This window comes from Lynx rufus, unplaced genomic scaffold, assembly GCF_022079265.1.
Source record: "Lynx rufus isolate CCGP_SWC_20201006 ecotype Redwood Valley unplaced genomic scaffold, mLynRuf1.p SCAF_4, whole genome shotgun sequence".
In the NCBI taxonomy this organism is placed as follows: Eukaryota; Metazoa; Chordata; class Mammalia; order Carnivora; family Felidae; genus Lynx; species Lynx rufus.
Window position 1 is genome coordinate 46324817 of NW_025814856.1, and position 27722 is coordinate 46352538.

General features: G+C 41.0%; 1 protein-coding gene across 1 annotated transcript in view; it reads left to right on the forward strand.

Annotated features, from left to right (window-relative positions):
• Nucleotides 1-27722, forward strand: part of ITPR1 (inositol 1,4,5-trisphosphate receptor type 1) — a 328245-nt gene that overhangs the window by 109956 nt on the left and 190567 nt on the right. Inside the window, exons 5-10 of the mRNA XM_047094661.1 lie at nucleotides 9096-9211; nucleotides 18544-18630; nucleotides 21080-21238; nucleotides 23378-23476; nucleotides 24499-24582; nucleotides 24691-24837. Of these exons, the coding sequence (XP_046950617.1) occupies nucleotides 9096-9211; nucleotides 18544-18630; nucleotides 21080-21238; nucleotides 23378-23476; nucleotides 24499-24582; nucleotides 24691-24837 (692 nt within the window). The remainder of the gene's footprint in view (nucleotides 1-9095; nucleotides 9212-18543; nucleotides 18631-21079; nucleotides 21239-23377; nucleotides 23477-24498; nucleotides 24583-24690; nucleotides 24838-27722) is intronic.

Consider the following 27722-nt stretch of genomic DNA (forward strand, 5'->3'; position numbering starts at 1 on the left):
ACCTCAGTGAAGTTTTACAGTCACTCTCTCACTCACTCACATTCACATGACCCCAACCCACATTGAGGTAGAAACCATTTCTAGCATCTCAGAAAGTGCCCCTTACCAGGAATTATCCCTACCCACCCACCACCCCCCCCACCCACCACACACACACAACAAAGGTAACCAGTATTCAGACTCTTCTATCTATAGATTAGTTTTGCCTGGTTTTGAATTCATGTAAATAGATTCATTAAGTATAATTGGATTCTTTTTTTTTTTTTTGCTTTGACTTCTTTCACTCAAAATAATTTGTTAAATCCAGTGTATTCTTCTAGCTGTGCGGTATACAATGGGTATGCAGTCTGTGTATCCATTCTATCATGGTGGTGAGTATTTATTGAGTGTTTACTTTGTGTCAGGATCTGTAGTAAGTGCTTTAAATGAAGTAGTTAATTTAATAATTTAAGTTAGTTTGTAGTTAGTCATTGTGATTATTGCCCTTGTATTGGCAAGAGACAAAAACCTATAGAGACTGTGTAATTTTCTCCAGATCATACAGCTCCCATGGTCGAGCTGAGGTTTAAACCCAGTCAGCTAGATTGCAGAGCGGTATCCACTCAGTCTTTCTGTATCTGGGTCTTTTTGAGTTACCTGACTTGGAATGTATGCTTCCACATACTCCATCGGGTCTCAAGGATCTTTGGTCCCTTAAGGGTGACTCATTTGCCAGAGGAAGACACGCAGCCACAGAGAACTTCAGTAACCTAGCCAAGACTCCTTAGGTACTGAGTGGCGGAACCAGGACTGATAGCCAGGTTTCCAGATTGATTGTGTCTTACTTTCTGGCATTCTCTTAGGTGATGGTAAAAGCCTTTGTTCATTTCTATTGCCACCAAAGTGAAGTGGTTTTTCACTCTGGAAGTCGGCTAGGACTCTTGGTGGTAAACCATAGAAACGGAGTAAGATAAGGCAAAAAGCAAACTGCTGGAAGAATATCAGATAGCTCAAAATCAGCAGGGACGCAGCCAGGCTCAGACACAAAGGAGCTGTAGGAGCACCACCTGGTCCTTGTTGAGGAACCTTTTGTGGGGGGTGTCACCCCTTGTTCATCCACTATGCATATTGCCCCTGGACATCTGATCTTGCTGTCACAAGTGATTCTTAAGTGGCTTTGGGTCTTTGCATCTGTCTGTCCAGGTACAGAGGGAGGGACATCTGACAGTCCAAAGGCAGGCAGATGCTTGTGTTATGGCTGTAGCTGGAGGGCGCTTGTGTATACTTTTGTATAGTGGGAAGAGGCCTTGCCTTTAGAATTGATTATTTTCAATAATGCTCATGAATTGGTAAATAAAAATTTAATTGGTTGAGCTAAAGTAGATCAAAAAGGAAGTGTGTACCTGCGTTTCCACTTAGTTAATGTGTTTGTGAATGATGGCTCTACAACCAGGAAAGGTGAAAAAGGTAGACGATAACAGCCTTGAGTGTAATTAGCTGGGGTTTTCCTTTTTTTTTTTTAACATGTATTTTTAAATTAAAAAAATTCTTTTTTAGTGTTTTTTTAGTTTGAGAGAGAGAGAGCAAGTGAGAGCTCGAGTAGGGGAGGAGCAGATAGAGAGGGCGAAAGAGAATCACAAGCAGGCTCTGCACTGGCAGCACGGAGCCTGATGCGTGGCTCGAACTTAAGAACGATGAGATCATGACCTGAGACAACACCAAGAGTCAGATGCTTAACTAAGCCACCCAGGTGTCCCTGACATATACTTTTTAATTGAAATATTTTTGATGTATAACACTGTTGTAAATTGAAGGTATACAACTTGATATTTTGATACATTTATATATTGTAATGTGATTGCCGTTTACCCATAATTAGCACCTCCATCTCATTATGTAATTATCCTTTTTTTTTTTTTTAGTGATTGGAAAAATTAAGTTCTAGTTTCTAAGCAAATTGAATGATTGTAGCACACTACTGTTATCTACAGGATAGTATGTTAGATCTCTGGGGCCTGCTTACTACTTGTAAGTTTGTACCCTGAAACAATTACTGTCCTGAGTTTTCTACTCAGAAAAAGCATCTGGTGGCCTAAGTGGGAAAAAAATTAACTCGTTTCCCTTCGTCTCTTAATAACAATGTGTATATTCTTATGCAGACAGGTATTGGAAGGTTTATTTTGCAGTCCCAGTTGGAAAATGTCACTTAACTTCAAAGGACTCCTGTCATGACTTGGGAAATGTGATTAACAAGCAACAGACACAACAGTGTGTTGTACTGACTGGTTTCCTGTTTTGTGAATTGGAGTTAATTACTTGTTCATTGAAGGCTTTTGTTGGAAATAGGAGTAGGTTTTACTTTTGTGAACTGCCATTTTAGACTACTCTTAAACCTCGAGTATCCACTTATTTATTGACCTAATATTTTATTGAATGCAATAGGGAACAGAATGATGAAGAAGCCATACCCTTGTGAAATACTTAAAATATGAATTGTTTTGTAGTCCCCTTTGATTACTTCTTTTAAATCTTAACTCCATTATTGGGGAATTAATGCCCCGTCTTCTCTTTGGTAATCATACTGTCTGTTCTTTTGAAATTTTCATTCCTCTGCCTCTTAACCATTTCAAAAGAAGGCAGGATATGAACAACACTTAAATTTTTCATACTTGTAACTTACATAAACTCTCCCCCTTGATTTCTCTCGATATAAAATTGCATGTACATATGGTGGGTGAATGAAGACATTTTTAAAAAATCATAGCTTGTTGATTGTGTTTTTGGTCTTTCAAGTAGGTTGGAAGAGCTCATTCTATGAAAGAAGGAACTGTTTTTGTCTAGTTAACAGCTACAACTCCAGCCGGTGCATGGTAGTAGGAAAGAGCAAAATGGATACTTGGCAAATTCAAGGACAGACAGTAGCAGAGGTTGGTTAGGTATACAGCAAACTCCTTCTTTCTTGGCACTCATCTGAACTGCATTTTTTAGCTCCTTATATCTTGGTGGGGTCATGTGTTTGGTTATCACTGATGACTGGTGATACAGGCTTTGTGTTCCTTCCAGGACAGTACAGCTAAGAGCAGGTGTGCCTTCTCGTGGCTGTCTTTGCTGAGACCTCCTCCTTCAAGTGGGAGACCTGAGGGCCTGTGGGAGATGTCCTTGGAATGTATGCCCAGTAGCAGAATTGCCAGATTATATGTTACAGGTTCTATATATCTACGTAACTTTACTCATCCCTAGTTTCACTAGTTTGCCTATCTCTCAACAGTGCAGAAAGGTTTCCACATCTCCACTGATCTGTGGCATTATCCAGCTTGTTGCCTTTTGTCATTCGGTTGCAAAGTGATAAGTCAGTAAAAACTGAAATGCCTTTGAGTACAAAAAGGTTGTTTAAAAAAGTTAAATATTTTCAATGGTATGTGCACCTTCTTTAAAAAGTGAAATCCTGGAGGTGGGAATGAACGTCATAGATACAGGGTTTTCCTCTGTGGGTGATGACAGTGTTTTGGACCTAGGCAGTGGTGGTGGTTGCACAACATTATGATGTTCTAAACGCCACTGAATTGTTTACTTTAAAATGGTTAATTTTGGGGCGCCTGGCTCGTTCATTTGGTAGAGCATGCAACTCTTGTTCTTGGGGTTGTGAGTTGAAGCCCCATGTTGGGTATAGCGATTACTTAAAAAATAACATCTTTAAAAAATAAAATGAAGGGGCACCTTAATTGGGTGGCTTAGTCGGTTAAGCAACCAACTTCAGCTCAGGTCATGATCTTGCGGTTCTTGAGTTCAAGCCCTGTGTGGGACTCTGTGCTCTCAGCTCAGAGCCTGGAGCCTGCTTCAGAGTCTGTGTCTCTGTCTCTGTCTGCCCCTCCCCTGCTTGCAGGCTCTCTGTCTCTCCTTCTCTCTCCCTCTCTCCCCCTCTCTCTGTCCCACTCCCTCTCCCTGTCTCCCTCTCCCCCCCTCTCTCTCAAAACTGAATAAACCATTAAAAAATAATAAAAAATTAAAAAGTTAAAAAGTAAAAGTAAAATGGCTAATATTAATGATATGTGAATTTCACCTCAAAAAAGTTCAAATACTGATAAAATGCAGAATAAAATTAACAATTCTATGTCTGACACCTCAAGCCTTCCACTTTCCAGAGGCAACAATTTAAAATGTTTTAACATTTTCTACTGACATTTACCCCTGTATTTCTAGATGATATGTATCTCTTTTTAAAAAAAAAAATTGTTAATGTTTATTTATTCTTGAGAGACTCCCTCTTCTGGAGGGAGGGAAAGCGGGAGGAAGGGTCTTTATTCTGCCCTGCCTAGTTGCAGATGGATAGCCATGTTGTATTTGTAATGCTGACATCCTCAAGTTTTCTCCTCTTCAGCCTTACCATCCTTCTTCTGCCCCCCACCACCCCACCCTCACTCCTTAAATAACTCCTGTATTTCCAACCTGCTAGTTGATGGATGGCTTACTCAACATTTCAGCTTGGATGTTTCATAGGCACTTCAAACTAAGCATAGCTAAAATTACTGATTTCTACCTCTCTCCCCAAAGCCGCCCCTCCCTCGCCTCAACCTTTCTTGGTGGGCACTGACACCACCACCACCACCAAAAAAAACCAACAAAAAAACAAGAAAAAAGCCCCCTTGCCAGGTTCTCTGCTTAAAGTCCTGGGGTAGCTTCTCACTGCTTTTAGAAATAACTATTCCCTGCTTCGCCAGGGTCTATATGACCCTGCATGATGGAACTTCTGCCTGCTTCTCTGGCCACATCTCTTGTAACTCCCTTTTGCCCAGTACCCTTCAGGCTGTTTTTTTTCTATTTTTTATGTAACCATGTCAAAATTTCTTTCAAGGGCCATTGTGCTTGCTAGTCTTTCCCCTTGGAAGGCTATGCCTCCAGATGTTTATCAACATGGCTCCTTCACACCCTTGAGCTGTCTGTCAGGTGCCCCTCTGCTGGAGTTGCCCAACCCCACGGCCCTGTGTAAAAGGCTGCTGCTGTATACCAGCCACATTGTGTCAGCATGTAGTTCTTATTAGTACATAAATCCTCTGTTGTACTCTTTGACTTGATGTAGTTCAACTCGTGTCTTTAGTTTTTTGCTATCATTAGAATTGTACTAAGAAACGTGTGAGTTGGGTTCAGTGTTTTATTTTCAGCACCCGGTACCACACCCAACACACAGTAGGCATTTTAATAAATAGTAATTGAATCGGTGAATAGATGCATGGGGACTTAGAGCTGGAGGTATCTTGAGAGGACATACCTGCCCCCACTTGGAGAGCTGTAGAGATTACAGCACAATCCGGTCACTAATTCAGCAACCATCACTGCGCTCCTTCTGTATTCCTAGGCCCTGAATTACAAGTGCTTGGAGAACAGACAAAAATCTCTGCACTCGGGAACCAAAGGAGGGTGATATGGAGACAGTGGGGTTTCGCCTGTTCTTCTGGTAGCCTTTGTTATGTGACTTAGTCTTTAATGTGACTCTCTCTGGGTGCGCTTCTTTGCTTTTTCACTCCCCCAGGGACTCTGGGGCACACCTGTGGCTCCTCTTGACTTCCTCTTCTCTTAACTGTACCATAAGTGCTCATTTCATAGTTGATGAATCTTAAGGCTGTTGAACGTTCTCCCTCCCACCAAGTTCTGGGATGCTGTTTAAACCATGGAACATCACCCATGGCCATGGGTTCCAGCCCACTCAGCCCTTTCTCACTTAACCCAGCTCTCTTTTTAGCTAACTTCTGTGCTAGCCCAGCATGGCATCTGCTAAAGCTTAGGAATATTCAGGAGTAATTTTTTGAAAGCTTAATTTAGTTTATTCTTCAAAGGCTTAAAATAACAGTTGTCACATAAGGTATTCTTTGTGGCATTTCTTTGGGGTGAGATCAAACTACTCTGTGTGTACATGCGTGTGTGTATATATATGTGTGTGTGTATATATATATATATATATATACACGCACTTCCCTCAAATATGTATTATATATATTTTTTTTTCTACTGGATTTCCTGCATTTGTGTATTTCTATACTTAGCCCAGTATTAAGATCCAGTGGAACTTTAATTTTGTCCTGCTGTGCCATCCAAATAGCAAAGGGCAATGTGGAGCCGCTGACTTGCAGAATTTTGGAAGGTTAGTTTAACATCACATTTGAATTGCTTAATTTAATTTTCTCTTTGAATCAGTTGCTAAGCAACTGGCAAGACAGGACAAAATCAGCAAGGCTAATTTGGTTCAGTTACTAGTTTGTTAGCATCTCTTATGTTTACATAGCTGATTGGTTGTAAATAGGCTTAATCCATTGCAATGCATTGTTTTGTCCAAGGAAAATAGTTGGTGTGGAAGTCATGGCAAGGCTTTGGTTGCATTGATAGTGCTTAAATTTACACTCTTATCCTAGGTGAATGTAAAGTCATCTGAAGTTTTGAGCCTGTGTTGTGACCCACTTACTTGTCATGTGGGGTGTTTGACTTGGCTGTCCCTTGAACATTGTAGAATAGTTCTTTCCATTGCATGTTAATCCATTGGCATTATGGTTCCATTCTGATTGTTCCTAAAATCAACTTAAATTCTTTTGTTTGCAATTCATACCATTTAGTTATTATCAGGTGAAGTTGGTTGGAGGAAAAAGTCCGTTGTACTCTCATTATTGATGAAATTTAAAACTGTTTATTTACTCTGGTCCATAAAGTAAGTCCTGTGTGAAATATTAATACCAACGGCATACATGTTTTGAATGCCTTTTTTAAGTCCTGTGATTATCAAGGAAGTCACCCTTGCTCAGTCCACTCTTTGCCCACCCTCTATTCTGTGCCAAAGAAAGGACCTTAACAGCTAACCAATAGTCTCGTGGTTGTGTGTAATTGTTCATGGGGTAAATAGTGGGTTCACATATGTCAGACTGGTAGGAATACTGTCTCAATGATGTCATTAAGTGGCCATTGATACAGTAACAGTGACCTGTGGCTTTCATAAAAGGTGGGGCCAGCAGCTCTATTTTTAACAAGTTACCTGTGTTGTCTTTTGTTTTCTAAAGATCTAGATGGCATCTTTCATATGCTCTAATGATTACTTTGATGATTACTTTATGTTCTTGATGAGTATGTATATACCTTATAACTGCTTATGACTATATAGAAATATTTAGTGATGAAGATTACAGAACAGAAAATACTTTTTATTTCTATGGTTGATGTTTTATTTTTTCCTCCACACTGTATTTGTGCAGTAATTGGTAAAAATTCACTGATCACAACTAAAAGAAATGGTGGTCTGACTTAGAGCAAAGTCCTAGTGTCTGCGTACTTGATAGCAAATGAATTTTTGTTGCTGTGAGAGAGTTAGTTGGGAACTACAAAAACTCAATATTGTTCAAGTTCCTTTAAGAAAATCTGTTTTAGTGAACAGACGAGAGTAAGTGTGTGGTTAGTAGGCTGAATTTCCTTAGAAGCTTGTTCTGAAATACTTCAGGGTATAATTTTTCCAAATCTGGGTTTTCATTCCAAAGTTACTGATTGTACTATATAAATACTTAACCATTTGAAAACCTAAGTATGCCATGCCAGTATGTACATTTCTCAGGGAATAGGTGTCACTATTAGTGTTAGTTTTCAAGAGCAATTCTTTCTTTTTTTTTTCTGATTCTTCTCTCTTCTGCCTATTTTTTTTCAATATATGAAGTTTATTGTCAAATTGGTTTCCATACAGCTCCCAGTGCTCATCCCAAAAGTCTTTCTTTTTTTTTAAGAACAATTATTTCTAAACTTATTGGTGTCATATCCCTGTCAAAAAATTCAGCAAATACACCCCTAAACTATGTGTATGTATATATGTAAAAGTTTTATGTATGTGTCACTGTACTAATATATTGTATATATTGTAAAAATAAGCAGGAAAATAGACATTGATGAAAAGAGTAAATAATAGTGTAGTATACTGTCAATCATGATTATCCTGTTATGACTATCATACCGTAAGGCACAGAAGTGCTGTAGGGTAAGGCTAATAATTAGAGACAATACTTTAAATGGTTTTTTATCATTTTTATTATCTAGGTGATGTTAGGTGTTTTTGTTTTTTTTTTAAAAAAAATTTTTTTTTCAACGTTTATTTATTTTTGGGACAGAGAGAGACAGAGCATGAACGGGGGAGGGGCAGAGAGAGAGGGAGACACAGAATCGGAAACAGGCTCCAGGCTCTGAGCCATCAGCCCAGAGCCTGACGCGGGGCTCGAACTCCCGGACCGCGAGATCGTGACCTGGCTGAAGTCGGACGCTTAACCGACTGCGCCACCCAGGCGCCCCAAGTATTTTTGTTTTTTAGATCATCATTATTTTCTCTGTATAGTGGCTCACGAGAGGAACATGAGGATGGTTGATTGTGCCATTTTTTCATTTGTGGGGTTTGCATTACCATTATCTTCGATGTTTGGATATCTTGGCAGAAATATTTTGAAGCCGCTAGTCTATTTTGTGAGGGTCAGTTGCACCACCTAGGACAATATACAAAGTCGTGTGAGCCCAGGCATACCTAAATGGGAGCACATTGTGATGCGCCGATGCTGAGAGACAAGGGCATGTACTGTATCAGCACAACCCCCAGATGTTCTATTCTCCTGAGAATCATCTAGTACATGGTGTTCAAGAGACCACTGCCCTAGGAAGTCTCTGCAAAAAGACTTCTGTAGTATTTTTTTTTTAAGTGTGGTTGGATTGAAGAGAGTTGTATTTACAAATGAAAATGCTTGTGTTGTTGCATATAACTAGGATGTCTGTCCTTCTAGCTGTTCATCATGAAGGAAAGGAGGTGACTGGGGTGGGGGGGGGTAGCTTTAGGAGCCCTGGACTCTGAGTCCTAGCTCTGCCACTAACTGTCTGGGTGACAATGGCAAATGAATTGACTTAATTTCTAAAAGCCTCAGTTTCCTCATTGGCACCACCATTGTGGTGGTGAGGATTAAAGGTCAAAGGAGAGGTTCCTAAAAGGATCTTGTAACTTGTCATTTATACTTACATATAATCTGTAATGCCTTGTATGAATAAAAGGGCAAAGCTTTTTCATACGTTGAATGCATATACTTCCTCAAAAACATTTTTGTTTGTTTCACTTCTAGATTGCCTCTTTAAGCTATGTCCCATGAATCGCTACTCTGCCCAGAAGCAGTTCTGGAAAGCTGCCAAGCCAGGGGCCAACAGTACAACCGATGCAGTGCTGCTCAACAAACTGCACGTATGTATTGCGAGGGGTCTCTCCATGAGGAGGGTCTTTGGAGTGGCCACTGGGTAGTGTCTGAGCGAAATGGGTTAGCGTTACAACCCCTCAGCTCTAGGTACTGGCTTTCATATGACCTTTGTGAAAGGGATAAAGGGGAGCTTGACCCTAAGGAGAGAAATATCATAGTCAGCCTGAGATATCTTGAGAGTTACTCTCTGCTTAGCCATTCCACTTCTCAGATGACTGGCTACAGTACTGGTTATGAGCATAAGTTCTGGAAGCAAATTCTGGCTGCATCACTCACTAAATGCTGATCTTGGGGACGTTAATTAGCTATTTGGTGCCATTCCCTGCTTATAAAAAGGGAATGGTAATATCCACACCAGGAGACTCTTGTGAAATGAAATCAAACATGAAATGAAACATAAAAGGTACATGAACAGTGCCTGGAATGTAGTAAGTGCTTAATAAATTTTAGCTATTACCATTGTATTGATCCTGACTATTATCTTGGCATATAAGAGAGAAGTGTATTCCACTGTTAATGTGCTGTGTGACCATAAGCAAGTTTTTGAGCCTCTCTGCACATGTTTATCCATCTTTAAAATGATGACATAGTTTTTTTAGTGTCTAGTATCTAGATGACCTAATTCTTCTGTGAGGCTAATTTGTGTGGAACTACTTGGAGGTGTTTAGAAGAAGGACATGACATATATCCAATGTAGTGGTATTAAAATTGCAACGCATTTTCTATCCCAGGATTTTCCTGCTTTGTTTTTCTCAGTGTTGTTTATCATGATCTTTCTAATTTATCAGCTGGCTACCGCCACTAGTATGTAAACTACCTGAGGACACAGATTTGTATCAGTTTGCTCATTGCTGTATCCTTCGTGCCTACAATATGTAGTAGGCACTCAAATATTTACCAACAGAATGAAAAAAAAAAGGTCTTCATTGAGACTTAGTGATAACAGTTGAAGACATAGAGTATCTGTGAGCACCATGGAACTTGCCAGGTCATGTCTCACACTGGGTCTCCCGGACTAACATATGACAGAGTCACCACCAGCTGCATTTGGTAAGGGAAGGGACATGTGGAGGACCGTCTTTATTCAGTGATACCATGTTAGGTGGGTGTTAGGTACTCTAGGTATGCTGAAAAGACCTGGTTCCCAGCCTTGGCGAGCTTGTTGTACCCTCTGAGAGCACGCAGGCAGTCACTCCTGTTGCACTTAAAATGAAATCGAGACTTTGTGCCTGTTGGACCGTGCTTTCTCCTTTGAGGCTTCTGAACTACACTCATTATGCTCCACTGGCTTTATTTCACTTTATTGTTTTGAGCACCACAGACTCTTACAGATTTTTTTTTTAAGTTTATTTATTTTGAGAGAAGAGAGAGGGAGAGAGAGAATCTCAAGCAGGCTCCACACTGTCAGTGCAGAGCATGATGCGGGGCTCAGACAGAAAAACCGTGAGATCATCATCTGAGCCAAAATCACAAGTCAGATGCTCCAACAGCTTTGCTACTTTTGTGCTTTCTGTTTATTCTTAGAACATTCTTCCCCTGACTCTTCCTAAGTTAAGACCTTTGTCTCCTTCATATCTCTGTTTTAAGTGTTACCTCAGTGAGGCCTCTCCTCACTTCCTTATCTAAGTGATGCCCTGCTTACTTTCCTGTCTTCAGATTTTTCTCAGCACTCTTCCCTGTCTTACTCATTAGAATGACAGCTCCACGAGATGAGGAACAATGGCTGGCTTGATCACCACTGTATCCCCAGTGCTTAGAATAGTGTCTGGTATGTAGTAGGTGCTCAAGAAATACTTGCTGAATAAATGAGCACTGTGCTAGGTGATGGTAATGAAACTGTGATAGTATCTGAACGCTTTGGGAGCTCAATAGCTAATCAAGAACAAAGAGGTGGTGACAAGGCACCATGGCAAGTACTCTTACAGGGTGAACTTAAAGCCCCCAGGAGGTTGTGGAAACACTTAGAAGGGGCACCCAAATCCATCTTTGTGAATAAGCAGTAGCGATATGGTAGTCAGGGAGGGCCTCCCCGAGGAGGAAATGATGAGTCTCAATGTGAGGCATCTGTGGGAGTCAGAGAGTAGGAGAAGAAGAAAGAGCACAAACAAAGAGATTGTTGTGAATACTTCAGGAATTGCATCATTATTTTCATGGTTTCAGGGCCGACGTTCTCAACCTCAGCAGACTGATTGCTCCCTCTTAAGAGAAAATATTATGTAATTTTATGAACAGGAAGTAACATTCATAAATAATGCAACCTCTGAAGGTACCAGTGTTTTTTTAATGTGTATTTTTGAGAGCGCGTGCATGCGCGCGTGCAAGAGAGAGGGGAGGTGGGAGTGGCACGGGAGGGGCAGCGCAAGAAGAAGACAAAGAATCTGAAGCAGGCTCCAGGCTCTGAACTGTCAGCACAGAGCCTGATGCGGGGCTGGAACCCATGGACCATGAGATCATGACCTGAGCCGAAGTTGGACGCTTAACCAAGCTACCCAGACACCCCTGAAGATACCAGTTTTTTAAAAAAGGAGAAATAACAGGAAAGTAATAAATATTATAATGGTGTGCTCTGGTAAATTTATGCTCAGGCACGATTATTCTAGAGGATTTAAGGAAATAAATGCTCTCACCTATTTGTATAAACTCTATGCATGAGGCAGCCAAAGATGGTGACTCAGGTAGGTGTGTAGTGCTGGCCACCAGAAAGCATGTTTTTCGTAATGTGATTTTCCAAAATGGTCAGCAGCCCTTGGCAGTGTTAGGAAGAGTGCAAAGTGTACTCTTCCTGTTATTAAATAGGACTTGCATTTTGCTTAAATGTATTAATGGTAGTAATTAGACCATATAAAACTGTACTTTGTGTTGATCTGTAAAGGGGAGTTAGGGGCTAGACCCAGAAATTGCAGACCACCTTTTAACCCATGGGAATGTCAACCAGACATAACATTGTACGGGATGAATGAGACTTTACCATGCATTTCAGGGCACCCAGCATTCCTAGCTCCTGTCCACTCAACATCAGTAGTGCCCCCCACTGCCCCTCACCACTGTGATGACCCAGGGTCCTCCTAAAGTCTGTATCTGGGACTGTGGAATCCAGTTGAATGGGTTTGTTAAATCTTTCACGTCTCTAATGTGAGCTATTTAGTGCTTATGCCTGTGGGGTTATCTTGCAAGAAGTGCATCTTCTGTTGTCCCGCCTTTCTTTTTCTGGAAGGAAAATCATTCTGTTCAATGAGATCTTATTAGGACATCTCAAAACCTTCCTTCTCGTATGCTTTTTACAGCAGGGGTTGTAAATTAAGATTCCTCTTGATCGTGCTGGAAACATAATCAACCAGAATAAAGGGAACTTGGTGGGCCTGGTTGCTAAGTGGAGTGTGCGTGTGTGTGTGGGTCCACAGGGGGGCAGATACACTCCCCTGCTGTTGCTGTGTGGGAAGGTGGGCTCAGAGCTGCTGCCACATCTTCTGCTTTCTCAAGAGAAGCTACAAATTCATGCTTTATGTCTATTATCTCAGTTTTTTAAAAATGTCAGCAACTAATTCAATTATAGTTTAAAGCATGCATTCAGCACAATAATGTCTCAAGCTGAGTGGGGTTCTTTAGTCAGCTGTTTGCAACCTGTGATATGTATTATGTTTCCTTTCAATGGAAATTCTGTGCAATGCTCCTTCCCATGAATGAACTGTGAAAAAAAACTGCACATTACGTTTGAGAAAACATAATCCTCAAGGTGAGCAAGAACTCTGAACTCCTTATTTGAAAAAAAAAACACAATTATTTGTCTCATGCTGTTGATTCTTTATATTTTTTAAAAGGAAACCAATACTTTTTCCTGATTTGGGATTCCTGATGTGGCTTGGGTGTTGACTTTGTGCATTTCCTACTTTTATTGCTTATTTGGACCTCCCCACCCCCACCCCCACCCCGACCCCCACCCAGTGTCTGAAAGTCATGTACATGTCTTAGTTCAGTCATTAAAAATGTTGTATTTTGGGTAGCCACTTGCCTTTGGGGGTTAATGGCCAGTCTCCATTGAGTTTTCATTTTTATTTTTGTCAACTACTGTGCAGTACCCCAATCAAAGGTCAGATTATTTTAAATTAATGCCATTTAAGGAATTAGTTGTCTAGACCACTTGACTTCCCTTTGACTAGGATAAGCCACATAGAAACAGCATTCTGAAGGAGAATGACATCTAGTGGCTGGATACTGTGTGTTCATTCCCTCTACAGCACTAACTGGATTCTAATTTGTCTGCTCATGATTTCTCAAAAGTCTCTTGGCAAAAGGAGCTTCTCCTATCTGCACATCATATAATGTGCTCTACAGGCCTTGACTACTGTTTGCTGACAGCATTTTGACTGACATTGTTTTGGTTCTGAAAAACAGTCAATTACATTAAGTCATAGTTTGGGCAAGCTAGGAAGAACCCGAAGAAGTGACCCATCTCCTGTCCTCAGAAGCCTGAGTCTTGTATTGCTTGTTTTCAGAAGCCTTAATTCCTTATCTTCCTTGTCTTATTACATGGTTCAGGGATTTTTGACCTTAAATAACCTCTCCCCACTGTTCCTGTGACCTTTCTGTAGTAATTGAATAATGGTTTGTCTGTTTGTGAAATAAAGTAACAGGTGGCTATGATAGGGGTGACCTTGATGTTGCTTAGGGAGCATGGTAGTATCCATGATGAACCATGGAGATAGAGGCCGTAGCATTAAGTGTGATTTCTTCCTCAGAACAAAACAGTCCTCAACCTAGTGTGTTAGGGAAAAGAGCAACAGGTATTTAAATAATTAGGTTTTAAACATTGAAAAAGAACACATTTAAGATGGCTTTTTAAAAAATCCAGGCTATTTGTCCCAGAGATACAATGAAGAGGTTTTTGAAGAAATAACATACATGAGTGTTAAAGACAAATAATTCCAAAATATACATGAGTAAGAAAAGGGGAAAAAATAATGTAATCCCTAAATCTTAATCCTCAACTATAATGTTGGTTTTTATTTGGTGTGTCCCCCCATCCACCCCCTATTATATTCCTGTATTTCTACATTTGGAACTATCAATGGGAACATACTGTATTCTCCTTCTTTAACTTTGTTTTATTCACTTAATATGTTATGAATGAATAAGAATCTTTTACCTTCATTGTAATGATTACATGGTTCCTCCATTGTACTCTAGTACTTTAATTCTAGATAGCCAATCCTTGTGCGGTGTGTTGTATTCAGAATTCTGAGTTTTTACAGTGTCAAAACTAGTTGTTATGGACTGATGTCTGTGCAAGGTTATCTTTTAAGGGGAAACTTCTGGAAATGGAATTGGTAAATCAAAGTTGAACCCGTTGAAAAACTTTCTGAGCGACATTGCCAGGTTATCCTTTAGATACATTTATTGGTTTACCATCTTACGGTGTGGGCCATTTCTTAGAATTTACTTAAAGGATTTAACAGACAAAATTTCACTCTGTGCAAGGGTGAAGCAACCTTAATCAGTGGGCCCAGGTATAGTTAGTACCTTACTATCTTTGTAGCAATCTGTGCCTTACCTGTTGAACCTAAAAATCATGAAGGTTATTTTTGTCTAAAACTCTAATTTGGCTTTGTGGAAGGAGTTAGCTAAGGACTGATGGGTGAACTCAAATGAATACATTTGGTATTTTACGTATTTAGCAAAAAGTAATATAAATTGGACACTTTTCTCCTTAAACAAAGAGTGCTTATAGAAAAAGTAAATTTTTTGAATGGTCCATAAGGTTAATGCATTGGTTCATTTAATACTTACCTAGGCTTGGTTATCATTAAATCTTTTAAACAGAATTAGAGATGTGACTTTGGGTATTTTAAGTGAGGTTCTTAGGTATTTATTTTCCAATATAATTTTCTAATTTTACTTTTTATATATTTTTAGACAAATGCCCTTGAATCTGTGAAAGTAGTGGTATTTAATTGATTTTTCATATGGAAAAATGCCTCTTCATGACTAACTTGATGCTGGTTTTTAGATGTGCCAGCAAACACTGAGTTACCACTTTTGTACTCCATCTAGGCATAGGTAGGAACTTAGTATTTTAGATTGGTGCTACTTAAACTGAGGCCACTGGAAATTAAAAGTAAGAGGAATGCCCATGAGAATTTTCTCTCCTAAACAGTAATCTTTACATCATTTTAAATCCAAGAAACACGGCTTTGTGATTTACTAAAGATGAAAACTTACTGTGGGGTTTTGAGTAGACAAAAATTATGTTGGAAAATGTTAAATTTTATTTTACTGAAGGTATTGATTTTTCCCACTTTGACATTTTTTTCTTGAATTTCTTGTCCATATTAGCTGAGACAACTACTTAGCAGAAAGAACAAATGTCTCTCTAAAAAGTATAAACCTTCCTTCCAAGTGGATTCAGTGCAATATTGTGTTTGGGAAACTACCTGCTAAACCTGTGGATACTGTAGAGATCTCTGGAAGGGTGCCGCACAGGCATGAAACTAAGCAGAACAGAAGGTGGGAGGAAATGAAGGGAGGATGTGGATGCAGGGGAAGGGAGAGCTGAGAATGGTGCTGAAGGAGTTTGGATGCCTAGGATTACCATCTCATCCACACGGGTATTATTTCTGGATGTGTCTTGAACCCAGTGGATTTTATCATTGTGTAACTGAGAAGAGCAGGCTGGTAACTAATTCTAGGAGAGAGAGGGAAGGTAGGAAGCCTCTGAATGGACCATTGTTGTACGGGGTTGAGACAGATGTGAGAAACTTAAAGTGATTTACACTGATACAGGCAGATCATTCTCTCCTGCAACACGGGTTTCTTTTTGGTTTACAATTGCTTTCTGCAGCTTATTTTTGTCAAAAGACATACTTAGCTAAAAATACCTACATTCAAGGTAGAGGTGGAGCAGACGCTGAATTTGAAGGAAATGGAGAGATCCTTCACCCAGCCAACTTACTTCACCAGTTGAAATTCTCATTGTTAGAACATTTCTTAACTTTAGAAACTTACGTATAATAATGATGGTTAGAATTTATTGAGTTTATTTTCTCTAATCTTCACATCTGCCCAGAAAGACTTGCTTTTGTCCCCATTTTGTGAAGAAGAATATTGAACAAGAAGGCTTGGTGAGATGAAGTAACCTGGCCAACATGATAAAGCTAGTATGTGTGGGACCAAGCCCAAGCCCAGAAGGGTCCTATGAAAATGCAGACTGTTCCTTGGGAAAGAGGCCCTTTAACTCATTGGCATCTGGCCTCAAGGAAAGGGAAACTCCAGGAAGAGAACAATGGAAAGTGTTCTGAAATCTACAACTGGTCACCAGGGTTTTATTACCCATCAGATACTGAATTTGTTCCTTCTTAATGTACTTCTGTTTGACCGAGTCTAGGTTTGGGGGAAAAGGCTGCGATCAACAGTTTCTTTGTTGCCTAGGGCAAAACTAGTTCGCCTTCAACATGGTTATAATATGATAACAGTGCTTTCTCCGTTGTACAAATAAATGAAAAAAATATTCATGTTGATGGCCCTGGCAGACTATTCAGGAACCCTCTCTTCAGCTTTACCTGGTTCTCTAGTATGCCATATTTGGACTGGTAATGTCTCCCAGTCCCGTTTGTAACTACAGATTTGTAGTTAATCCAAATGTGGGTTTGAGAATTACCTCTGCTTAGTAGCTTTGTGATTTTTAAAAATATCCAATATTATTTTATAATTGTTTTAAATTGAAGGGTAATTAGCATGCAATGTTACATTACTTCAGGTGTACAACATCATGATTTGACAAGTCCGTATGTTATGCCCACTGTAAGTGTAGCTACCATCTGTCCCCTTACTATACTATTACAATATCGATGATTATATTCCCTGAGCTGTGCCCTTCATCCCCATGACTTACTCATTCCGTAACTGGAGGCCTCTGCTTCCCAGTCCTCTTCGTTCACTTTGTCTACCCCTCACCCTCTCCCTTCTGGCTGCTACCACACTGTTGCCCTTATTGATGGGTCTCTTTGTGCTTTTTTTGTTGAGGTTCACCCTCAACACCCTAGGTTCACCCATGTTGCCACAAATAGCGGGATCTCATTCTTTGTAATGGCTGAGGAATACTCCATTGTGTGTATGTGTGCTTCTGTGTGCACTTACACTGCAATATAGATGTGTGATTTTTATTTTATATTTTTTAAAAATTTTGTTTATTTATTTTGAAAGATACAGAGACAGCGTGAGTGGAGGAGGGGCAGAGAGAGAGGGAGACAGAAAATCCCAAGCAGGTTCTGCGCTGCCAGTACAGAGCCCAACACAGGGCCCCAACTCCGGAAACAATGAAATCATGACCTGAGCTGAAACCAAGTGTCGTAATAAGCTTAACCAACTGAGCCACCCAGGTGTCCCAAATTTCAAGTGTACACAGAAGTAAACAGTATAACAAATCCCTTTTGTACCCATTATCCAGCTGTGTAGTGTTGAATAAACCCTTTAATCTTGGAACCTGTTTTCTCTTCTTTAAAATGGGGATAATGATGGGGCACCTGTGTGGCTCAGTCAGTTGAGCGTCTGACTTGGGCTCAGATCATGATCTTGTGTTTGGTGTGTTTAAGCCCCACATCAGGGTTGCTGCTGTCATCCCAGAGCCCACTTCAGATCCTCTGTCCCTCTCTCTCTGCCCCTCCCTGCTTGTGCTCTCTCAAAAATAAATAAAACATTAAAAAAAGTTTTTAAATGGGAATAATCCCTCAGGAAGCTACTATGAAAATTAAATTATAATAATGTCTAACAATAATAACTCCATAAATGCTTCAATGACCAGACGTAATGGTACGTGATTCCTCTGAGGTGTAGGTGCTCTTTTTATCCTTATTTTATGAAAGTAGAAACTGAGGATCATGAATATTAAATAATGCATTCCAGGACACAGATCCAGAAATCACCCAAAACCAGCATTTAAATTTAGTTTTATTTTTCTGCGAAACCTTAAAAGAGGATTTTTACAAATCATAAAAAGGCTATGTAAATTCTCTCCCACCCCTACCCTATTTTTTTCAAAAATATATAAGCGTTTGACGTAGTCTTAACCTAAGCAGATGTCAGTGAATTCCTGAAAGAAAAAAAAAATACATTTTAAAAAAGCAAAAAAGGCCAACAAAACAAGGGCATGGGGGTTGGCCTCTTGAACCCCTTGGTCATTTTGCATAGCCTCAGGGCATATTTATATACAGTATTTGCTTATATTTGTGGTTCTCGTATAAAACTGGCAACATTGGTTTTGCATCATTGAGGAGAAATATAAGCCATTGTTTCCTGTTTGTGACCAGTCTCCTTTCTCCGTGTGTAGCATGCTGCAGACTTGGAAAAGAAGCAGAATGAGACAGAAAACAGGAAATTGCTTGGGACCGTAATCCAGTATGGCAACGTGATCCAGGTAGGTCATGGATGCTCTTCTCTGGAGCATTACAGAGAACAAAACTGAAAAAACAAGCACGTGAGATCGGGTTTGGACAAGGTTCCAACTCCATGGAGACAGACTGTTGCAAAAGGTCTAGTGTTTGTTCTTATATGGTGGTCTCTTGGGCTTGCTTTTGAGTTGGCCTCTGTCAGTGCGGGAACCCACTACTCTGCCCCGTAGTTGGTGATTTAAGTTCTATGCAGATATTTTAAGTGGGTATTTCCCCACCTGGAAACCAGCCTGGCCACTGCACTTCTGTTTCACGTGCCTTCCTTGAAGGTTCTTCCTATTGGTGAAAATTGGATTCCCTGTAACTTTTATCTGTTGGTTCAAGAGCTGGTCATAGGGGTAATAAGAGCAATTCTGGGCCTTCAGGTAGAATATTTGGTGAATAGGTCCCAAGTCTTGTCTCACAGGTTTGTAAGGTTTACTTGTTTATCCCTTGTGCCTTTAGAGTTGGTGTGGGGATAAAACACAATCTAGGAAAGAGCTACTGAGGGCTTTGCTAAGAAAATCTTTCTGGGTCTGTCCTTGCAGAAAATAGTGTGTGAAGATATCCAGGGCCAAATGTAGCCTTTTTCTGTTTATCTAGTTGCCAGCTAGTTTTGACAAAGGGTAATAGTTACTAACTTTTAAGGACCTGACCCATTTCATTATCTTGCTTCATTATTTCCCTCTCTGAAAGATTTTACTTAACATTTAAACCTTCTGGTTACAAAGGTATTCTTTCCCATTGTTATTTCTATTAGAGAGCAGTGATAAACTGGAGCATGGGAAAACTAGAATTGCCACATGGGTAACAGCAAAGTTTTATGTTTAAATGGGTTATTATTATTTGGTCTTCTGGAATAGTAAAGTGGCTTTCAAATCCTGCCAGTCCCGCTCTGCCTCCCTTTCAAATTCTATCTGGCTGAGAAAGGACACAGGGGGCCAGGTGGGCCCAGAGTTCAGTATCTGCTTTATCGCTGGGCCAGGCCAGTGCGTTCACAGTCAGAGCGAAGAATTCCATGATGTGGTAAGATGAGAGAATATGGCTTGAACTAAAGATGACAGATGGGGACAGGAGCTCAGAATGTAAGCCCTTAAGTGCATTCCAATTCAGATTTTGTGAGATTTATAGCAAGAAATGGAATGTCTCAGTTTGCTTACCAGCAAAATGGGAATAATAATGGTATTTGTTTCCAAGAATAACTGAGAGGTACCTGTCACAAAGTAAGCTTTGAATACATTTTAGCTGATGTTATTCAACATTTATTTATTTTTGGGACAGAGAGAGACAGAGCATGAACGGGGGAGGGGCAGAGAGAGAGGGAGACACAGAATCGGAAGCAGGCTCCAGGCTCTGAGCCATCAGCCCAGAGCCCGACGCGGGGCTCGAACTCACGGACCGCGAGATCGTGACCTGGCTGAAGTCGGACGCTTAACCGACTGCGCCACCCAGGCGCCCCTTAGCTGATGTTATTTATTATGCCTTCTTCAAAGCCTGGATCTTGGGATCCATCTCTAGATAATGTCAGTTTATAAACCAAGTGAGTTCAGCACCTGGACAGGTGTGTGGAGGAGCAAGGGCCACTCACCAGGGTAACAATGAAGATGTCAAGAGGGTATCACCTTCCCCTGTGTATCATGGCCGGGCTCACAAATCAGACAAGTTACTCCTTCACCCCAACAATGCTGGTAGAAGAATGTAGACTATCTAGGCGTATTCTAGACACTGTATGTATTGACATAGGAAAAAGAGATATTGGCAGTTGGCAATGAAGTTCCCTGCCAGTCTTAATATTTTTTCAGGATTTGGCAGTCTTTTATTCACCTTTCCTTTTCTCTTACAGCCTGTTAAGTCGGGAAGCATTAATCAATGCTTCTTGATGTAGACCTACTCTGAGACAAGTTGTTTCCCATTAATTGGGAACCCTTAATTATAACCCTTAATTCTAAAGAATTAAGTGCTTAGCAATTCAAAGTGGAAATTTATAGCAGCTATGTTCTTCCACATGAAATGACTACCCCTTACAGGGTATCCACTTAAACTATTTCTTGTGCTCAGAGGTGCCTTTCCTTAGCTCCATATTAGGGTCAGGGATAGTCAGATAGCAGTTCCTCAGCTCCTTTACATGGAATTAGATGTTAACAGATGGCAGAGTGGTTTACCTTGCTGATGGTGCGCTTGACCTGAGCAACATCCATCTTGTCCAGGGCCATGTTGAGGGGAAAAAACAAAATATTTCTTCTTCCCTCAACTTCTTCTTTTGCTCTTTGTTGTTTTCTAATTACTCTCTGCCTCAGGCAGTTTTATGGCTCTGTAACTTCACAGTTAGCTCAGGGGTGGAAGGAATGTTTGATACATATTTATCTGACTGAGAGAGAAATCCTAGAGATTCAGAGATATGCTTGCACTCACCTTATTCTCTCGGTGGGTTTTCAGCTCCTGCATTTGAAAAGTAATAAATACCTAACTGTGAATAAGAGGCTTCCAGCGCTCCTGGAGAAGAATGCCATGAGAGTGACTTTGGACGAAGCTGGAAATGAAGGGTCCTGGTTTTATATTCAGCCATTCTACAAACTGCGATCCATCGGAGACAGTGTAAGTGTGAAGTCCCAGCCTGGGGAGTGCCCGTGCCATGCCTCAAACCGTAATTGTATATAAAAGTCAACTAGGAGAATTTGTACTTGGAACCAGAGACTTATCCTGTGTGAAGAGAGGGGAATCACTATGGAAACCAGTGTTTGGGAAAACAGGGAAATTTGGAGAGAAGTGTGACCTAAATACAGTAGCTATGTTTTTCCTACGGAGTTTCTGAGAAAAAAAAAAAAAAATTGTATGAATAGCCCATTACTTCAGTAACTTCACGAAAACAGCTTTCATATATTAATGTCCTGGGCAGTGTTCCTGTCATTTTAGATCCGTAGTGGAATAGAAATGCCTCTCTATTTTGGAAATAAAGTTAGTAAAGAAGGAGGAAAGAAAATAAGGAGATACAGCAGGGAAAGAGAATGGATTTTAGGATTGTCTTCACTTGTTTCTTTGTCGATAAGCCTGTAGGCTCTCCATCCCATTTCAGTGACTGCACTTGGTCCTGAGCTGGCTCCTCTCCTAACAGATCATTAGGATATAAAGCCACTGAAATACTTCTTCATGTGACTTAGAACAGTTCTGCTATTTGTCAGCTACATTAGCACGTCATTATGTGGGCATAGAGTTGACAATGAGTGTGTTTATATGCCATCAGGCTGCATTTCTGACCTTGTTAAAGATTCCAAAACAGTAATTTTTTTTTTTTTTTTTTTTACCAGAATGAAATGTGCCCTTAAACAGCTTGAAATCTCTTCAAAATGCTCATTTAGCCTTAACCTAAAACTGGATTTTGCTATTTTCAGTACTGCCATTTAAGCTTACAAGCTTTGGACAGCATGTGTGTTAGTTTATATATTGGTGGGTGTATTAAGTTATATACGTCATACCAGAAGCATACAGAAGCACTCTATTCCTTCCCAGTTATAGTAAATATTGATCCTCAGCTGAGAATAGAAGAACTAATCCAGTAAAGCTTAGTATTCACCAAAAGTTTTGGCTTTTTTTTGAGGTACTTATATATAGTTGGAATTAGGGAAAATTTAATTGTATATACTCCCCAAACGTATCAAACTGGTAATAAATGAGTTTTACCTCTTGGAAACCATCGTTTCTGTTCTCCTACCTTCTACCCTCGTAATAAAAGACAAATGTGCTTTGTCCTGAATTTCAGCAAGTCCTTAGCTTTCTTATCCTTCAAACATACCTGTTTAAATTTTTTTTTTCTTTTTTTTCAACGTTTATTTATTTTTGGGACAGAGAGAGACAGAGCATGAACGGGGGAGGGGCAGAGAGAGAGGGAGACACAGAATCGGAAACAGGCTCCAGGCTCTGAGCCATCAGCCCAGAGCCCGACGCGGGGCTCGAACTCACAGACCGCGAGATCGTGACCTGGCTGAAGTCGGACGCTTAACCGACTGCGCCACCCAGGCGCCCCTAAACATACCTGTTTAGCTGTGCCTTCGTTGAGAGGATAAGATGAACTTGAGCAGTTGGTTATCCTTTTTAGGACAGTGTTTTACAGACAACAAGTGTTGATCCATTCGTGGGCCACGAGATCAGTTTAGTGGCTTGTGACTCTCATTTTAGTAGGTGGAATAGAATAGATAGTATCAAGCTGTCCTAAACATAATGAGGTAAGTATTGTTTTAGGGAGGGAACTTCTGTTTCAGGTAAATATAAACGTGTATATCTATATATGTACACATACACCCACATATGTGCACATAAATAGGTATGACTGGAATATAATGGAGAAGTATTTCTTAATGTGACTTTGCCCCCAAAAAAGTATGAAAGTCATTGCTCTAGATCTATAAAATTACAGCTTTATTGTTTCAGAGATAGACTTCCTTCAGACAGTATTCTGCTTCTACTCCAAATATTTAGTTAGAGCTTATTTATATGTATCTGTTAACATAGGGAAAAGGGGATATTGACAGCTGGAAGTGGCGTCTTATGCTGGTTGTAGCATTTCTCCAGGGATTGGACAGGTGCTATCGGACTTCTGTGCCTGGCCCGCACTACGAGAGCTTCAGCTCTGCTGGCTTAGGATATGCCACATTTAAGGGGAAGACTAAGAATGCTCACCTGCCCTCCACCACTTCTGACCTGTTTGGTGAAAAGCTCTATTGGTCTCTTCCTTGCCAGGTGGTCATAGGTGACAAGGTTGTACTGAACCCCGTCAATGCTGGCCAGCCCCTACATGCCAGCAGCCATCAGCTGGTGGATAACCCAGGCTGCAATGAGGTAAGAGAAACTCCATTATGGCTTGTGGGTAGACATATGCTGTAAGAGCAGTCCTTCCTGGGGCCAAAACATGTGCGTGCTAAAAGTGACCTCATGACTGAGTTGGGGCAGCATACCTCTTCTTCAGGTAAGCAATCAAAGCCCAGAATCAGTGTTGTCACGTGGTGGTGTGCAAGCCTAGGCAGTGGGTGGTGGGTGAGGGCTGGTAGCTACCCTGGGGCTCAGTGTACTAAGCCTCATATCACTGGGGGATTGTTGTCTAATTTGTTCAGCCAGAAAAGTGCCCTGGTACAAAATTTTTCTGGCCAGAGGGGCACCTTTTTCCAATTGGTCTCCCTTAAGAGCCTGCCTTTGGCTGACTAAGGTGGGTTTGCTACAGGCCATCAGCAACCTTGCAAGAGTGTTAGGTTGCTTTTGGCAGGACCTCTCCTTGGTCTCAAATTGGTAATTATAAGACAAAAGGACAGTGACTTGATTGTGACAGAAGTACTTGTCTAATGGTTGAAAACATCAGCTCTGGAGTCCAGTAGATGTGGATTGAAATCCCCTATCTGCCATTCCCTAGCTCCATGTCTGTAGGTTAGTTAGTGTGCATCTCCCTTATCTCCCTGTGCGTTAGTTTTCCCATCTCTGAAATGGTCATGATGGTAGCCCCACGCCTGGCACATAATTAGTGTTCTGGCAGTGGCTGCTGCTTTTGGTGATGATCATTCACATTTCAGAATGTATTCCCTGGATGCTTCTTACCTTTATAGCTTTTATTAGTACTTGTTTTTATTGAGCTTTTACTTTTCGGCTACAGAACAAGAGACTTGGAGAAGAAGGTCAGGGAGCGAGGTTCCTGGAGTCATTTTGGGCATACATGGTGGTTGGCACAAATGCACCATCAATTACCAAACCCATCTGACAGGCCAGTTGAATTTGCAGTTCCTGTGATCTTAATGTTAGGGCTTTTGGGCTGGAAGACACAGTTGTTGTGAGGGACATTACAAACAAAATAATAACTGTCATCTGTTTTCCAGGTAAATTCTGTCAACTGCAATACTAGCTGGAAAATTGTCCTTTTCATGAAATGGAGCGATAACAAAGACGACATACTGAAGGGGGTGAGTTGGATACTTTCTGGGCCACCAGCACTCGGCTCTATATGGGGCAGCAGCTAAGTTCTCTTTTAGAATTGGTTTCCCTTAATTCCTCCATGCGTTGACTTTCAGGGTGACGTGGTAAGGCTGTTCCATGCGGAGCAGGAGAAGTTCCTCACCTGTGATGAGCACAGGAAGAAGCAGCATGTGTTCTTGAGAACTACCGGCAGGCAGTCAGCTACATCTGCCACAAGTTCGAAGGCCCTGTGGGAGGTGGAGGTAAGAGGTGGGGCCAGAGAGGGAGAGCGAGGACTCGTGGGCCTGTAGGGTACATAAGCCCACCTCTTTCCAAAAATGGGTCAGGATGACAGATAAACAAGTGTTTCATACCATATCTGAAGGAAGCTGGATGTGCTGCTGGAGGAAAATGATGTCTACTTTGGAAGCAAGCTGGCAACTGGAACTGGACCTTTGTTTCTCTTAGGCATCGTATCATCTTTTCCTTCTGTGTCGAATTTCCCTTGCTCATTTGTCTGTCACAACAATATGTTATTGAGTGCCTACTCAGCATGATACAGAGGTGTCTCCTGTCATTGATAGGGTAGAAAGATACCCAGATCACTGGATGGCGAAGTGGGTAGAGGCACGTTCCCCGTGCTCTGGAGATCGAGATGAGGGAGGGAGGAGTTCAGGTTGGGTGAAGAAGGTAACATTTGAGCTGGTACTTAGAGAGTGATGTGTATTTCCAAAGGCAGAGATACACAGAGTGAAGGTCACTTCGTATCAGACAGTGGTGCGGAATTGGGAATGTGAGACGGTCTGGAGATCAGGCTTAACATCTCATTTTGGTGGGGTGGAAAGGATAGGCAGGGAAATGAAACAAACTGGTTTTAGAGACCAGAGGTTGCAGGGCTCATACCCAGGCTGTGAGGAGCTGGGATTTAAGTCATAAGCAGGGGAGGAGCTTGGAGAGTAGTTTTGAGAAGGGGAGTAATGTAGTCAGTGTGCCGCTTGAGGAGATAGATGATTCTGTTCACGGCGTGTCATTTATTGAGAGGAGGTGGAGAGAGATGAGGTCGAACCCAAGAGTCAGTGGCATGAGTGCTTGGTGACAGAGGTGACTAGGGCCTGATCGGCAGGGACATGGCCCCTCCCCCAAAGTCCTCCTCTCTACTTAACTGCAGCTGTTGGGGTACATGCTTTTGTCTTGGCTTGCCTCCTCTCTTTTTCCTTCCTTCAACTGTTGTATGTTTTTATTGAGATACAGCAGACAAAGTGCCCAGGTCAAAAAGACACAACTTGATGAATTTTTACGTACACATACAGTCATGTAACCAACACCCACGTCAGGAACTAGAAGACTAGTAGCACCTAGAAGTCTCCCTTGAACCTCCTTTTCAGAACTGTCTTGTCTTTTTTCCTAGAAAAGTAACCAGTAATTTGATTTCCATCTCCATGGTTGGGTGTTGTCTGTTCTTGAACTTCGTATAAATGGAGTCAGACAGGGGCGCCTGGGTGGCGCAGTCGGTTAAGCGTCCGACTTCAGCCAGGTCACGATCTAGCGGTCCGTGAGTTCGAGCCCCGCGTCGGGCTCTGGGCTGATGGCTCAGAGCCTGGAGCCTGTTTCCGATTCTGTGTCTCCCTCTCTCTCTGCCCCTCGCCCGTTCATGCTCTGTCTCTCTCTGTCCCAAAAATAAATAATAAAACGTTGAAAAAAAAATTTTTAAATAAATGGAGTCAGACAGTATATAACCTTTTTTGGTCTTGTTTTTGCACTCCGCATAATTATTTTGAGATTCATGTTGTTGCATGTATCAATAGTTCATTCCTTTCTGTTGGTGAGTCGTATTTCACCGTAAGGTATCCCACAATGTATTCATCTGTTCATGAACATTTGAGTTGATCCAACTTTTGGCTTTACAACTAAAGCTTCTGTGGGCGTTTTAAATGTGTACAAGTCTCTTTATGGTCATGAGCTTTTGTTTCTCTTTGCTAAATATTTAGTAAAGGAATAGCTGGATTATATGGATATATGTTTAAAAGAAACTACCAAACTGCTTTCCAGAGTGCTCGTACCGTTTTATATTCCTACCAGCGGAGTATGAAAGTCCCAGTTCTTCCACATCATCACCAACACTTGGCACGTCAGTCTTTTTCATGGTAGCCATTTTAATAGGTGTGTGGTGAAATTTTGTGGTGCTTTCTTTTCACATGTTTATTAGAGAGTTGGGGAGGAGCAGACAGAGGAGAGAGAGAGAATCCCAAGTAGGCTCATGCTCAGTGCGGAACCTGATGTGGCACTCAGTCTCACAGTGAGATCATGACCTGAGCCAAAATTAAGAGACACTAAACTAACTGAGCCACCCACGTGCCCGTCTTAATGCTTTTAATCTGCATTTCCCTGATGGCAGATGATATTGAGCATTTTTTCATGTGTTTATTTTTCATCAATGCATCTTTTTCACTGAAGTTTTTGTTCTCATATTTTGTCCATTTAAAGAATTGTCTTAACCTCCCCTTTACTGTGGATGTTGTAATACTCAGGTTTATCTTGCCTGTTTTATAGAAAAATTTGCGCTATTTTTATTATGAGAGGAATCTATGAGAAGTTTTCATTTCCTTCCTCTTCAATATTTTCCGCTTTGCCTCCTTCTCTTTATACACCTAGCACTTGTTGGTAGTTCTTTGGTTAGGGTTTACATAGAGACACTATCAATCTTGCTAGGTCATAAACTCCTTGTGAGCCAGACCTTGGTCATTGATCATTGATGCCACCATTGTACTCCGCACAGTTTTATGAAAAGAGTCTGAATGACTTTTCATGTGTGATTTGGATACTAGTGCCAAAAAAAAAAAAAACACTGAGAGGGAGAGAGACAGTGCACTCTATGTGGAGTGTTTGCATTCTGTTGCCTTCTTTTAAGGAGTTTTGGGGCGCCTGAGTGGCTCAGTCAGTTGGACATCTGACTTTGGCTCAGGTCGTGATCTTACGGTCTGTGAGGTTGAGCCCCCCACATCAGGCTCTGTGCTGCTGACAGCTGGGAGCCTGAAGCCTCCCTTCAGATTCTGTGTCTCCCTTTCTCTCTGCAAGAGACTCTGTCTCTCTCCTAAAAATAAACAAACATTAAAAAAAAAAATCTTTCCTTTAAAAAAGAAAAAAGTTT